This window comes from Tachypleus tridentatus, chromosome 2 (genome assembly GCF_004210375.1).
Source record: "Tachypleus tridentatus isolate NWPU-2018 chromosome 2, ASM421037v1, whole genome shotgun sequence".
In the NCBI taxonomy this organism is placed as follows: Eukaryota; Metazoa; Arthropoda; class Merostomata; order Xiphosura; family Limulidae; genus Tachypleus; species Tachypleus tridentatus.
This window is the reverse complement of record NC_134826.1, coordinates 150,763,869-150,776,327: the sequence shown is the minus strand read 5'-3', so window position 1 is coordinate 150,776,327 and position 12,459 is coordinate 150,763,869. Positions and strand designations below refer to the sequence as shown.

Sequence of the window (12,459 nt, the reverse complement as noted above, 5' to 3'; positions counted from 1 at the left end):
GAAAGGCAGCTAGTCATCACCACCCACCGCCAACTCTTGGGCTACTCTTTTACCAACGAATAGTGGGATTGACCGTAACATTATAAAGCCCCCACGGCTGAAAGACGAGCATGTTTGGCGCGACGGGGATACGAACCCACGACCCTCAGATTACGAGTCGCACTCTTGTCCATGCCGGGCCTACATACGCCGAAATCAGGCTGTCTATCATCTATCAAAACACTGCCCCAGGAGAAAATGGCATACGTAATGTCATTCTTAAAAAAGCCTCAGCTTCACTTATCAATCATCTTATTTAAAAGGATTATGAACAGCGCTAGTGGAAAAGAAGGGGACAGACAGAAACACCTAACGGTCGTCAAAGGGTTTTTAATTATATTCAAAAACCACACACAAAATTACTCAGCGTTGAGCAGTAAAAAGAATTAAAGCCAATTAGACAACAATAGAAAATATAGTCACATGAACGTCGGGTATTGCTTCAGAGATGAACTATCCACTGCGTATGTATTGCTATATCATAAAAGAAACCCATACTTTAAAAATTATATTTTATATTTCACTGTCTTTTAATTCTCGAATTAACTTTCTTTTGTGTACTATTCATAACAGATGGGGTCTACATATACCATTTTGAGTAACTTTAGTAAGTTTTGAATATTGCAACGCTCAGAAGAAAAGAAGTGGCTAAAATAACTGGATTTTCCTGTGCAATAAATAATAGAGGACAACAATGATGTGTTGAATTAATTACAGTTTGGTTCATAAATATATATTTTTAAATGTACTGATAAATCTATAGTGTAGGTAACTCTAGGTCTAAGAATGATGTTTAAGCCTTTTAAAATACTTCTGTTGATTACAAACAAGGAAATAAAACAGAAAACTGCAAAATTTATTTTCAAAAGCGCTTTAATTTAAACACTTCCTTATGAACATGTCATAAAATCGCCAACATAACAATTAGAAATAATCTTTTCGAAAAAGTTGTTTTGATATCTCATTCACATACGTTGTAGGTACAACTACAAAATATAAAGATATGTGATCATCCACATACGATTAAACAGAAACATTCATAAGTGGCAAACAAACGTTTTGCCATCAAAACTCTCACAAAATGTTTTGTTATCTAAAACTCGTTTTCTGATATGTTTGTCTTGAATATCTGTTCTAAAGTAGTTTTATCTTTTACTTTTCCTAGCTCCGCCCTCCCTTCGATGTCATATCTGAGTCAAATCCTTTCATTATTTTGTCGATGAAAAGGTTTTCCAACTGTCGTAGGGGCATGTCCAGGAACAGAGAGACGAATGACGCCATTGAAAACGATATTAACAGTAATCCGCTAAACAAGTAAAGCTAAACAAAACAAAATGATGAAGAGGTTAAGTGTAAGAATGATTTGCAACTATATTATAATAATTTATTAGAATTTTGAAATATTAAATACATATGTTTACTGAAGCTTGCGTGGTAAACACAGATATCCTGGAATTCAAATTCACTTAAGTTTCAGTGTAAGAAAAATGTTTCATATAATTTTTCTAAATGTAAAAAAGTGAAAATACGCAGAAAGTAGTCCTCGTGTATCACTGCACGAAACGAAAAATAAAACAAAACCAAGCTTGTTTTTCTCTTAATTTTTGTGTTTAAAGTTATTGAAATAAAAACAAATTCATTATTCAATATCATATAAAAAATTAAGTTTCAGGATCTTGCAAAGGAATTTCAAGTGTATCAATGTTTAAATATATTATACTTGTCGTAAGATATTAGTATTAAGCCTAATATATTTTAAAAATAAAATTATTAAGCCTAATATATTTTTAAATACTACGTTTTTTATTTGACCGTGTATAATAATTGTATTCCAACCTCACTTTATACATCGTATAAGTCGCCGATGACACGTTTTTCTTAATCCAGAGCTCATCAGGCCTGCTAAGACACAGCAAATATTACATAAGCCAATCTTACAACAATAGCAATAGTGTTTGTTGTATCTCAGTCGGATTGAACGAGTCATGTTGTCGGTAATGGATATGGCGAATATGATGTGGCTGGAATGTTATTATTATATACTATTTAAATGATTGAAAATACTAATAAACTAGACAAATAACTTAGTGTTTAAAACTGTAATAGTTTTAACAGTAATGTCTTATGACGAGTGCAGTTATCACAATTTTCTCGCTTGTAAAAGATGTTCATACCATAACATGTTGAAATACAGTATTTTAAAATGATCCTAAGCAGCAGGAATGTGTCTTATACATTGACTTTGCTACTTCAGGAACTTTCAGTAGCAGGTTTTACAAACTTGTAAAATGACATTCTGTTCATTACAACAAAACGAATTTGCCTACTTTAAAATTACATTTACGTATTTAATTGAGAATAAATAACACATAAAAAGTTAATACATCGACGAGAGGTGCTGTTATTAATAAACTGCTTCTCATAAGTATGCACGTTTATGTCAAATACTTTTTTCATATTTTTCATTTTGAATAAAATAATTTTTATAAAACTTACTGCAATATACTGGTCCGCCTGAAGCCGTTCTTTAACACTAGCAACTAAGGTCATCTGGACCAAAGGGTGTAGAAGGTAGGTAAGAAAGGTTAACCGACTTAACGGTATCCAACCTCTCCAACATAGAATCCTGTTGATGATGCCTACAAAACACAGAAACAATGGTAGTTAAGAACTAAGGAAACAAAAAGGAAACTTGCATATAAAAAATCACAATTTATGGACCAGATAATAAGTCTACAGATGAGAAACTAAATAAATGTTTACGTTTTGAAAACAAGTTTGTGAATAATTTTCTCACGTAACAATGTGGAATGAGAACAAAAATTCATTAAAAATTAAACACATTTATTATTTCAGATTTTATAAAACTCTAAATATTTATTTTAAAACAAAACACTGTGGTGTTCCTTTCATTCACCAGGTTAAGTAAATACAACATTTTGAAAAGCCAGGACGAAACCCGACACTCGTTGTTGACAAAGATAAACCCATAGAGAGTTAGAACTATTGTAAAGATAAATTAATAACTTGTGAGCTGAGGTTGTATCTGATAAACAAATCTTTACGATTTAGTTTTATTACCATAAACTAGGAATATCCGGGTTTTCATTACGGTCTGTTTTTATTGGCCTCACTATTCTAGTGAAGCCTAACACTGAATGTAACAGCTGTTGTCTTTATTTGAGCGATTACAGGTTCGTCGAACAGCGTGGTTTCAAGTATGTGTTGACAAGTATTTGGTTCTGAATGTTCGCTAAGGCTTTCCGAATTGTACAGAATTCCTTTGTAAATTATTATTTTTAGCACGTGATACATACCAGTCTTATAAATTACTATTCCATAAATTATAGGTTCAGTTTCATTTCTTACAATTTAACTTTATCTATCTAGCTCTTGTATGTTATGTATCTCAGTTATTTTCTAGCTTTTAGAACTTAAGTCATCCTTCACAGTTTCTTTTCCGGTGTTACATCTTACTAATTATAAATTTACAGCCTTATTCTTTATCGTTTAAGTACTGAACCTTATATTTCCAAGTCTTACATGTCTCATCCTTAATCTTATACGTTTTCTTCAACCGTTTTTACTCTAGCCTTCAATTTTTACTCATCTGATTTTTAAACTTACCTCCATTTCCGGTAATGCAAGCAAACACCATCCAACCGACTCCAAAGGCCCACAGGGTCCTGTGAGTTGCGGCATAAATGGCTGAATCCGCTGTTTCAATAGTTTCGTTACCTTTGTTCCATGGATGAATTCCCAGAACCAGGGAAAGGTTACATCCTGTAGCTAGCAGCCATAGGATTAATTGTATATACTAAAATATAAAATTAATTAAATAAAGTAAATTATTAATACGACGTTGTTGTAAATTGTAATTGTTCGAAAATTATACATCAAATACTAAAGTATGTTGAAAACATAGGAAATCTGAACACAATTGTATTCAAAATTTCCGAATATAAATTATGTTGGCAGTCCAATGGGCAGTTCTTTCACTAATGAAAAAAATAATATACAAGCCTAATTAATATAAAATTCAAGAACCTTGAAAACCAGGATTTTCTTAAAGGTTTCTTTGTTTGTTATGATTGTCGCGCCAAACTACATGAGGGCTGTCTGCACCAGGCGTCCCTAATTTATTAGTGAAATACTAGATGGAAGACAGCTAGTCCTCACTACCAACTGCTAATCATTGAGCTACCCTTTTACCAACGAATAGTGGGCTTGACCATCACAGTATAATGCTCCCAAGGCTGAAAGGGTTTACTGAAAAACTACTATATATATATATATATAAACACACATATTTGTCAATGAATTTGGAATATTTCTTACTCTTAAAATATTTTACAAAATAAACAAAATTAATAAGATGAAAATTTGTGTTTGCTGGGATTCCAGCAGCGAATCCTGATTCGAGTTATCTTTTGAAATTTACATCGTTTTGAATTAACGCTTTGTAGAAAAAACATGACAATTAACAGATGAATATCAAGTTACATTTCGTCAAACGTTTCTTATTTTCAAGGTGATCACCCAGAATATAATAATATGTGTACTTAGTAGCAAAGCAACACTGTGTCAACTGAGGGGAATTAGACCCCTGATTTTGACATTGAAAACCCACAGACTTATCGTTGTACCACCGGGGGAACAACAATTATAATAACAAAGCACAATACATCCCAAGGAGGGTGCACCAAACATTTCTTGGTGTGTTTGTTTCTTCAACAAAAAATAAGTCTGCGAATTAACAATACTAAATTCAGGGGTTTAATTCTCCTCGGTTGACACAGCAAATATCCCGATGTGGCTTTTTTATAAGAAAAATACACACACACACACTCCTTGAAAAAATTATGTACTGAAAATCTTTACTTCTTAATTTGTATTGAAGGACTTGATTTAATTAATTAATATGAAAATGTATTTCATGAATATATTTCTTAAGTTTTCCGGCATCCTTTAGTTAATTGTTGAACGTGTTTTTACCTTTCCTATAGCTTAATTTGTAACCTTTCAGCCGGAAGGGCATTGTAATGTGAGAGTCAATCCCACTATTCATTGGTAAACGAGTAGCCCAAGAATTGGCGGTGAGTGGTGATGACTAGCTGTCTTCCCTCTAGTCTTTCACTGCTAAATTAGGAACGGCTAATACAGATAGCACGATGCGTAGCTTTGCGCAAAATTCATATTAAACTACTTTGTAACCTAGCATGTTTCTAACATTTTGGCCAGTACGGTAGCACGTAACCATTCAAAGATAAAAGTTACTTCCTTGGTTTCAGAAATATTATTCTATGTGTGTACAAATTGCATAATGGTTCAGAAGGGGGCTGGTTATACGTCGTCATGTGTAAAAACTGTATCATGGTTCAGAAGGGGGCTGGTTATACGTCGTCATGTGTAAAAACTGTATCATGGTTTAGAAGGGGGCTGGTTATACGTCGTCATGTGTAAAAACTGCATCATGATTCAGAAGGGGGCTGGTTATTCGTCGTCATGTGTAAAAACTGCATCATGGTTCAGAAGGGGGCTGGTTATACGTCGTCATGTGTAAAAACTGCATCATGGTTCAGAATGGGGCTGGTTATACGTCGTCATATGTAAAAGCTGCATCATGGTTCAGAAGGGGGCTGATTATACGTCGTCATGTGTAAAAACTGTATCATGGTTCAGAAGGGGCTGGTTATACGTCGTCATGTGTAAAAACTGCATCATGGTTCAGAAGGGGCTGGTTATACGTCGTCATGTGTAAAAACTGCATAATGGTTCAGAAGGGGCTGGTTATACGTCGTCATGTGTAAAAACTGCATCATGGTTCAGAAGGGGGCTGGTTATACGTCGTCATGTGTAAAAACTGCATAATGGTTCAGAAGGGGGCTGGTTATACGTCGTCATGTGTAAAAACTGCATCATGGTTCAGAAGGGGGCTTGTTATACGTCGTCATGTGTAAAAACTGCATCATGGTTCAGAAGGGGGCTGGTTATACGTCGTCATGTGTAAAAACTGCATCATGGTTCAGAAGGGGGCTTGTTATACGTCGTCATGTGTAAAAACTGCATCATGGTTCAGAAGGTGGCTGGTTACACGTCGTCATGTGTAAAAACTGCATCATGGTTCAGAAGGGGGCTGGTTATACGTCGTCATGATATACGCTGCTTACATCATGACATAAGTTTATAATTTTTGACTCTCTCAACACGAACACTGTCAATTTTAGCGACCACATGAGCTCTTTGTGATTTCTATAGAAGTTTCTATAGAGTTAGTATTTCTTTTCACGACATTTGGCAGTTTTTCGGTTAATATGATAAGTTTTTAGTATATAAAACATCATATTTTGTGTACTGTTTTAGTTCTCTTATTAATATATGATTTTTTTATAAATTTTGAACATGTAGTGTATTCAGTTTTGAAAGTGTATTGCCCGAAACCTTTGCAATTAGTCTACTTACATGACTTACTGGTGTGTTTCAACTCTCCCAATTAGTCTACTTACATGACTTACTGGTGTGTTTCAACTCTCCCAATTAGTCTACTTACATGACTTACTGGTGTGTTTCAACTCTCCCAATTAGTCTACTTACATGACTTACTGGTGTGTTTCAACTCTCCCAATTAGTCTACTTACATGACTTACTGGTGTGTTTCAACTCTCCCAATTAGTCTACTTACATGACTTACTGGTGTGTTTCAACTCTCCCAATTAGTCTACTTACATGACTTACTGGTGTGTTTCAACTCTCCCAATTAGTCTACTTACATGACTTACTGGTGTGTTTCAACTCTCCCAATTAGTCTACTTACATGACTTACTGGTGTGTTTCAACTCTCCTTATAACTGCTATTAATTTACGAATAAATGTTTTAAATATCTAAATGGTAAGAGTCGGTATCTTCAGAGGACATTAAAGGTCAGGGATTCATTGAAAACAAAGGAGACGTTTTATGCACCGTAAGGCAAGACTTTGGGGTATAGGGAAGTAGGTGTTAGGGAAATTTTGGGTTGCCTCTGGTATACTTTGTGATTTCTATAGAAGTTTCTATAGAGTTAGTATTTAAAGTTTGGGTTGCCTCTGGTATACTTGAGTCAAACTTTATAAACAAACAGACACACTCTTCTATTCCTATTCAATCTTATAAACACTTTTAAAATATAAAACTAAACAGTAAATACTAGCCTATTAACACTTAACAAAACATCGCAATTATTTTACTGTAAAGCCCTGCATGCCTTTTTGTATCATTCATTTTAAAACTAAAATCATTTTCCCAACTCACAGCAAGCAAAATATGGACCCAGGCGTGTCTTTTTTTTTTTTTTTTTTTGTAGTTGTGGATACTTTTCGTGAATGACAATAAGGACACTTTGGAGACATAAGAAGCCTGTAGCTTTAATCTATCTAGTCAAACCCCTAAGCAGTCACTACTACAGTTTTTAGAGGCTTTAATCAGTATTGTCAAAAGTAAAGAAGCAGTTAGCACGTGGATTTAAAGACACAGAAGTTAAACAATGTAAAATAATACTTTAAGTAAGAACCAGTTTTACCCACTGCAGATATTTTCATATTCTTCCCCACCCGAAGTGTTGAAGATAAAAACTATGGTTAGTTAGTTTGATCTTCCACTATAATCAGTACCGGCTCCACAATTCTGTAAATTGAAGGGGTGGCAGACTACTTTACAAGAAAGAGAGGAAGGTTGTGGAAGATATTTTATAAAATCCTAAAGTTGCTTTATTTTATCCTGCAGAATATTGTTATAAATTTTCGACCGCCGCTAGTACAGAGGTATGTCTACGGATTTACAACGCTAAAATATGGGGTTCGATTTCTCTAGGTGGGCTCAGCAGATAGCCCGATGAGCACGTTATAAATTTTTATTTTTGATTCACAAAATAATTAAGATAACTCACGATAAGTTTATAGCACAAAATCACACAATTGGCTGGCTGCTATCTGTGCATCTCTTGGGATTGAACCCTGTATTTTAGCATTGTAAGTCTAAGCCTACCGTTCACCCGAAAGGTCTCTCTCCGGATAGGGATTTAGGTCATTTGTGACCTAGGAAGGTCAGGGTCACAACAAGTTTTCAGGTGTGGACGATTCTTACTATCACTGGCTGTAAGATTAATGGGACTAATCAGAGAATGGATGATACTACAGCTGTAAGGTTTATGGGACTAATCAGAGAATGGATGATACTACGGCTGTAAGGTTAATGGGACTAATCAGAGAATGGATGATACTACATTAGGTGGGTTTTTTTTGTTTACATTTACTTGATTCCTGACAACACGGTATTATGTGAACTGTGTAGCTCTTAATGTACATGGGGAGGCAGACAAATATTTCAATGTTGCTAGCCGTCCTTCGTCTCTTCCTAACGTCGTCATTGTGTATAATTCAACTAAAGGGTAATATTGTCGGAGTTAATGTGTTATTTGTTAATATACCACTGGTACGTTGCATTGGTACCCATAAAAAGTTGGAAGTTACCAAAGGGAGGTGGTCGTTAAGGAATATATGTGATGTTAAAATTGGATCTACACCCAAACATCTCAACTTGTAACAAATTACCCCTACAGTGAAAAGTGATATAATACCAAACAGAGAAAAACAAACAAACAGACACAGCGTGATAGATCATAAAGCTAAACATACCGGTTTGATGTTGAACATAGACTTTTTAGCTATTTTGTAACCTATTACAAGCCCTGTGCAGAAGGCACCTAAATGAGCGTAAGGCTTATGGTAAGTCAGGTCCTCAGAAGTCAACCTTTCACTGCAAAAGAGAATCAGAATAAGTAAAAAGAAACATGATGAACATACTTTACATATTTTTTTATTTTTAAATAAATTTCCTCATTAAACTGGATGAAGTTAATTTGTATGAACATTATAATAAAGTTTCTAGTACTAATACAAAATTTACATATACACTTCAATGGCGGAAGGTAACAGAAAAGTGATAGACTTTATTTGATAGACACCTAAATCTATTCAATAACAGGAGGAATTGAACATGTAAAAGATATATCTCGCGCTCCTCAAATCTGCTACCTACGTTTTGTATGTCAGCTTTTCCACGTTTACGGTTAAAAAAAAAAAAAAAAAAGATTGAAACTGGCGGGAGAAAAGATAAACATAAATAAAATATTTCGTTAGATTTACTATGATGTTATATAGCAGTTGTATAGCTTCCCCTTTAAATAAAATATACTAAATATAAATCATCATTAAGCTTTACTGTTACCTTTATTAACTGATAGCTTATTATAACTAAAACTGTTTAACTTTTAAAATAATAGTTGAGTTATGTAGTTATTTTTATAACTTATCCATGAAACATTTTTATTTGGATGTTTGTTTGTTTCGTAAAATGTTTTCAATAACTTCTAATAAACTAGATATAGTCAAATGTTTACATTAGTTCTGAATAATATTTTTCAAGTACAAAGCTACCGTACATATACTGCACTTAAATGTTATTTAATTTTGTATACATTTTACGTTTTAAAACAGTGATCTGTTCAATTCTTTCTGCCTACCTTTGGTCAGCTTGAGCAAAAAGAACAGTGGGTGGGAGGACATAATAGAAGGTCAACAGTCCTGTTATTATGACCGCTAGAATAGTCAACATGCAAGACAGTAGAATTCCGAGTTTGGGTTTTCTGCAATAACACAACCCCGGTTCTCAAAAAAATATATATATATAATTATAGATACCATTAGTTGTTTTAACAGAACCTTAAGTTTTAAATACCATTAGTTGTTGAAACAGAACCTTAAGTTTCAGATACCATTAGTTGTTAAAACAGAACCTTAAGTTTTAGATACCATTAGTTGTTTTAACAGAACCTTAAGTTTTAAATACCATTAGTTGTTGAAACAGAACCTTAAGTTTCAGATACCATTAGTTGTTAAAACAGAACCTTAAGTTTTAGATACCATTAGTTGTTTTAACAGAACCTTAAGTTTTAAATACCATTAGTTGTTGAAACAGAACCTTAAGTTTCAGATACCATTAGTTGTTAAAACAGAACCTTAAGTTTTAGATACCATTAGTTGTTAAACTATAACCTTAAGTTTTAGATACTATTAGTTGTTAAAACAGAACCTTAAATTTTAGATACCATTAGTTGTTAACACAGAACCTTAAATTTTAGATACCATTAGTTGTTTTAACAGAACCTTAAGTTTTAGATACCATTAGTTGTTGAAACAGAACCTTAAGTTTTAGATACCATTAGTTGTTAAAACAGAACCTTAAGTTTTAGATACCATTAGTTGTTAAAATATAACCTTAAGTTTTAGATACTATTAGTTGTTAAAACAGAACCTTAAATTTTAGATACCATTAGTTGTTAACACAGAACCTTAAATTTTAGATACCATTAGTTGTTTTAACAGAACTTTAAGTTTTAGATACCATTAGTTGTTGAAACAGAACCTTAAGTTTTAGATACCATTAGTTGTTAAAATATAACCTTAAGTTTTAGATACCATTAGTTGTTAAAACAGAACCTTAAATTTTAGATACCATTAGTTGTTAAAACAGAACCTAAAATTTTAGATACCATAAGTTGTTAAAACAGAACCTTAAGTTTTAGATACCATTAGTTGTTAAAACAGAACCTTAAGTTTATGTTTAACAAATCAAGAAATGTGTCACCATGAAACAGACGGGTATGTTAACATTTTATGAAATGCCCTAGCTAGCTACTTTAATGAGATGCCTCTCTAAAACGTTAGGTCACTTAACCCCTTTTATTTCTACATACAAATAAACTGACGACGTCAGGTAATTATTTGAGCCATACAAATGTTAGATATGCAGTCTTATTTTTGTACAATTTCAGGGATCTCTCTTCAAGTGGCTTCTTTGAGACTTTTCACGTGGTACTTTCTCATTTTTAGTTTCAACCCGAGACTTTCCTTCTGTAACAAATAAATAACATTTCCAACTGCTATGTTTTTCCCCTGTCACAGAAAAAGCCTATCATGAGACCTAGCTTCAGGGTCGTGAGGTAACAACACGTCGTGCACTAATGTGGTAATTATTTCAATGATTATCTTATCGTTACGTGGCAGGTATCAACTGTCATAAAGGGCTACTAGCTCCATAAGTTTGCTAGCATAACATTTACAGCCATTCAAACTAAACTGAACTCTAATTCTGTGAAATATATGACAGCCTCTTTAAAGAACCAACTAAAAATAAATACAGCGGCTTCTGACATCTTTTTGAGTCTATGCTTCGCAAAGAAGGATGGTCTGACTAAATATTAGGTGGAAGTTCTAATGTAGTCAGTTTAACTAAGTACTTCTGTAGTAAATGTACACGTATTTGACTTTGAAAACTAAAATCTTAACTAGCTAAAATAAAAACTGTACGAATTTTGACTTTATGCAGTTATTAACATTCTAGAAATAAACACCACTGAGTGTTACTGGAAAGTTATTGTTTATAATGGAAGAAAAAATAACCTCGTTCTCTGATTGGTCCATTCCATCAACACCAACAAGTTTAGGTATAACTATAGAAATAATCAAAAATGAATTGTAAAACATGATATGGGTTTAACTTTACGTTTTTACATTTGAAAAAAAGAACACGTGCATATATTCGTTACAAGTTATGTACGAATATTCACAATTCAAACTTAAACCTAAGTAAATATCAAATTTCTTTATATCTAGCTATTGTTTCAAAAACCAGTTATTTTGTAATGTGCACAATGTTCAAACGACTTTATCCACTTCACATGTTTGTTTTGGAATACCATTGGTTTGATTATTTTGAAATACAAATGGTTTGGTCTCCCAGTAACACAGCGGTATGCCTGCGGACTTATAACGCCAAAATCCGGGTTCCGATACCCATGGTGGTAGGTAGAGCATACATAGCTCTTTCTGTAACTTTGTGTTAACTTCAAACAAACACAACCAATGGTTAACAATGGAATACAATGGAAAAACAAAAACGTTTTAACTTGTCAAGATCAATCGTTACAAATGACGTAATCAATCTGTTCTAATATAAAATTTGTGATTTATACCGCAGATTCTCCATTGTGATTTCCCGAAATCATTTTGTCATAACAGCTTACCTTTGCATTAGGTACACTACTGCCATTGACACGACGAAGAGTTGTAGTTCGCAAGCCACGTACCAGGAGTGTTCTAAACACTGTTCATGGAAAGAATAAACACTGAAATCAAAAACAAGTCTTTCATTAAACAGCTTGTAAACACTAGTTCGTATCTGCTTGAGAAAAAAATTAAATTTTTATTTGTTCCATCATATATTAAGTTTGATTATTATGATGTTGGCTGATAACGTTTTAAATTGATACTGCCGGTTAATTACAAGAAATTTTCAGAAAGTTCAAACAAGTATTTTCAATCAAA

The 12,459-nt window shown here is 33.4% G+C and overlaps 1 protein-coding gene across 1 annotated transcript in view; it reads right to left on the bottom strand.

Moving 5' to 3' along the window:
• Positions 1–894: 894 nt before the first annotated feature.
• The window catches only part of LOC143245360 (nose resistant to fluoxetine protein 6-like), a 103,572-nt gene continuing 92,007 nt past the window's right edge, over positions 895–12,459 (bottom strand). The window contains exons 10-15 of the mRNA XM_076491605.1: positions 12,159–12,260; positions 9,597–9,719; positions 8,710–8,830; positions 3,667–3,856; positions 2,536–2,678; positions 895–1,359 (exon numbers count right to left, since the gene is read on the bottom strand). Of these exons, the coding sequence (XP_076347720.1) occupies positions 1,201–1,359; positions 2,536–2,678; positions 3,667–3,856; positions 8,710–8,830; positions 9,597–9,719; positions 12,159–12,260 (838 nt within the window). The 3' untranslated portion in view covers positions 895–1,200. The remainder of the gene's footprint in view (positions 1,360–2,535; positions 2,679–3,666; positions 3,857–8,709; positions 8,831–9,596; positions 9,720–12,158; positions 12,261–12,459) is intronic.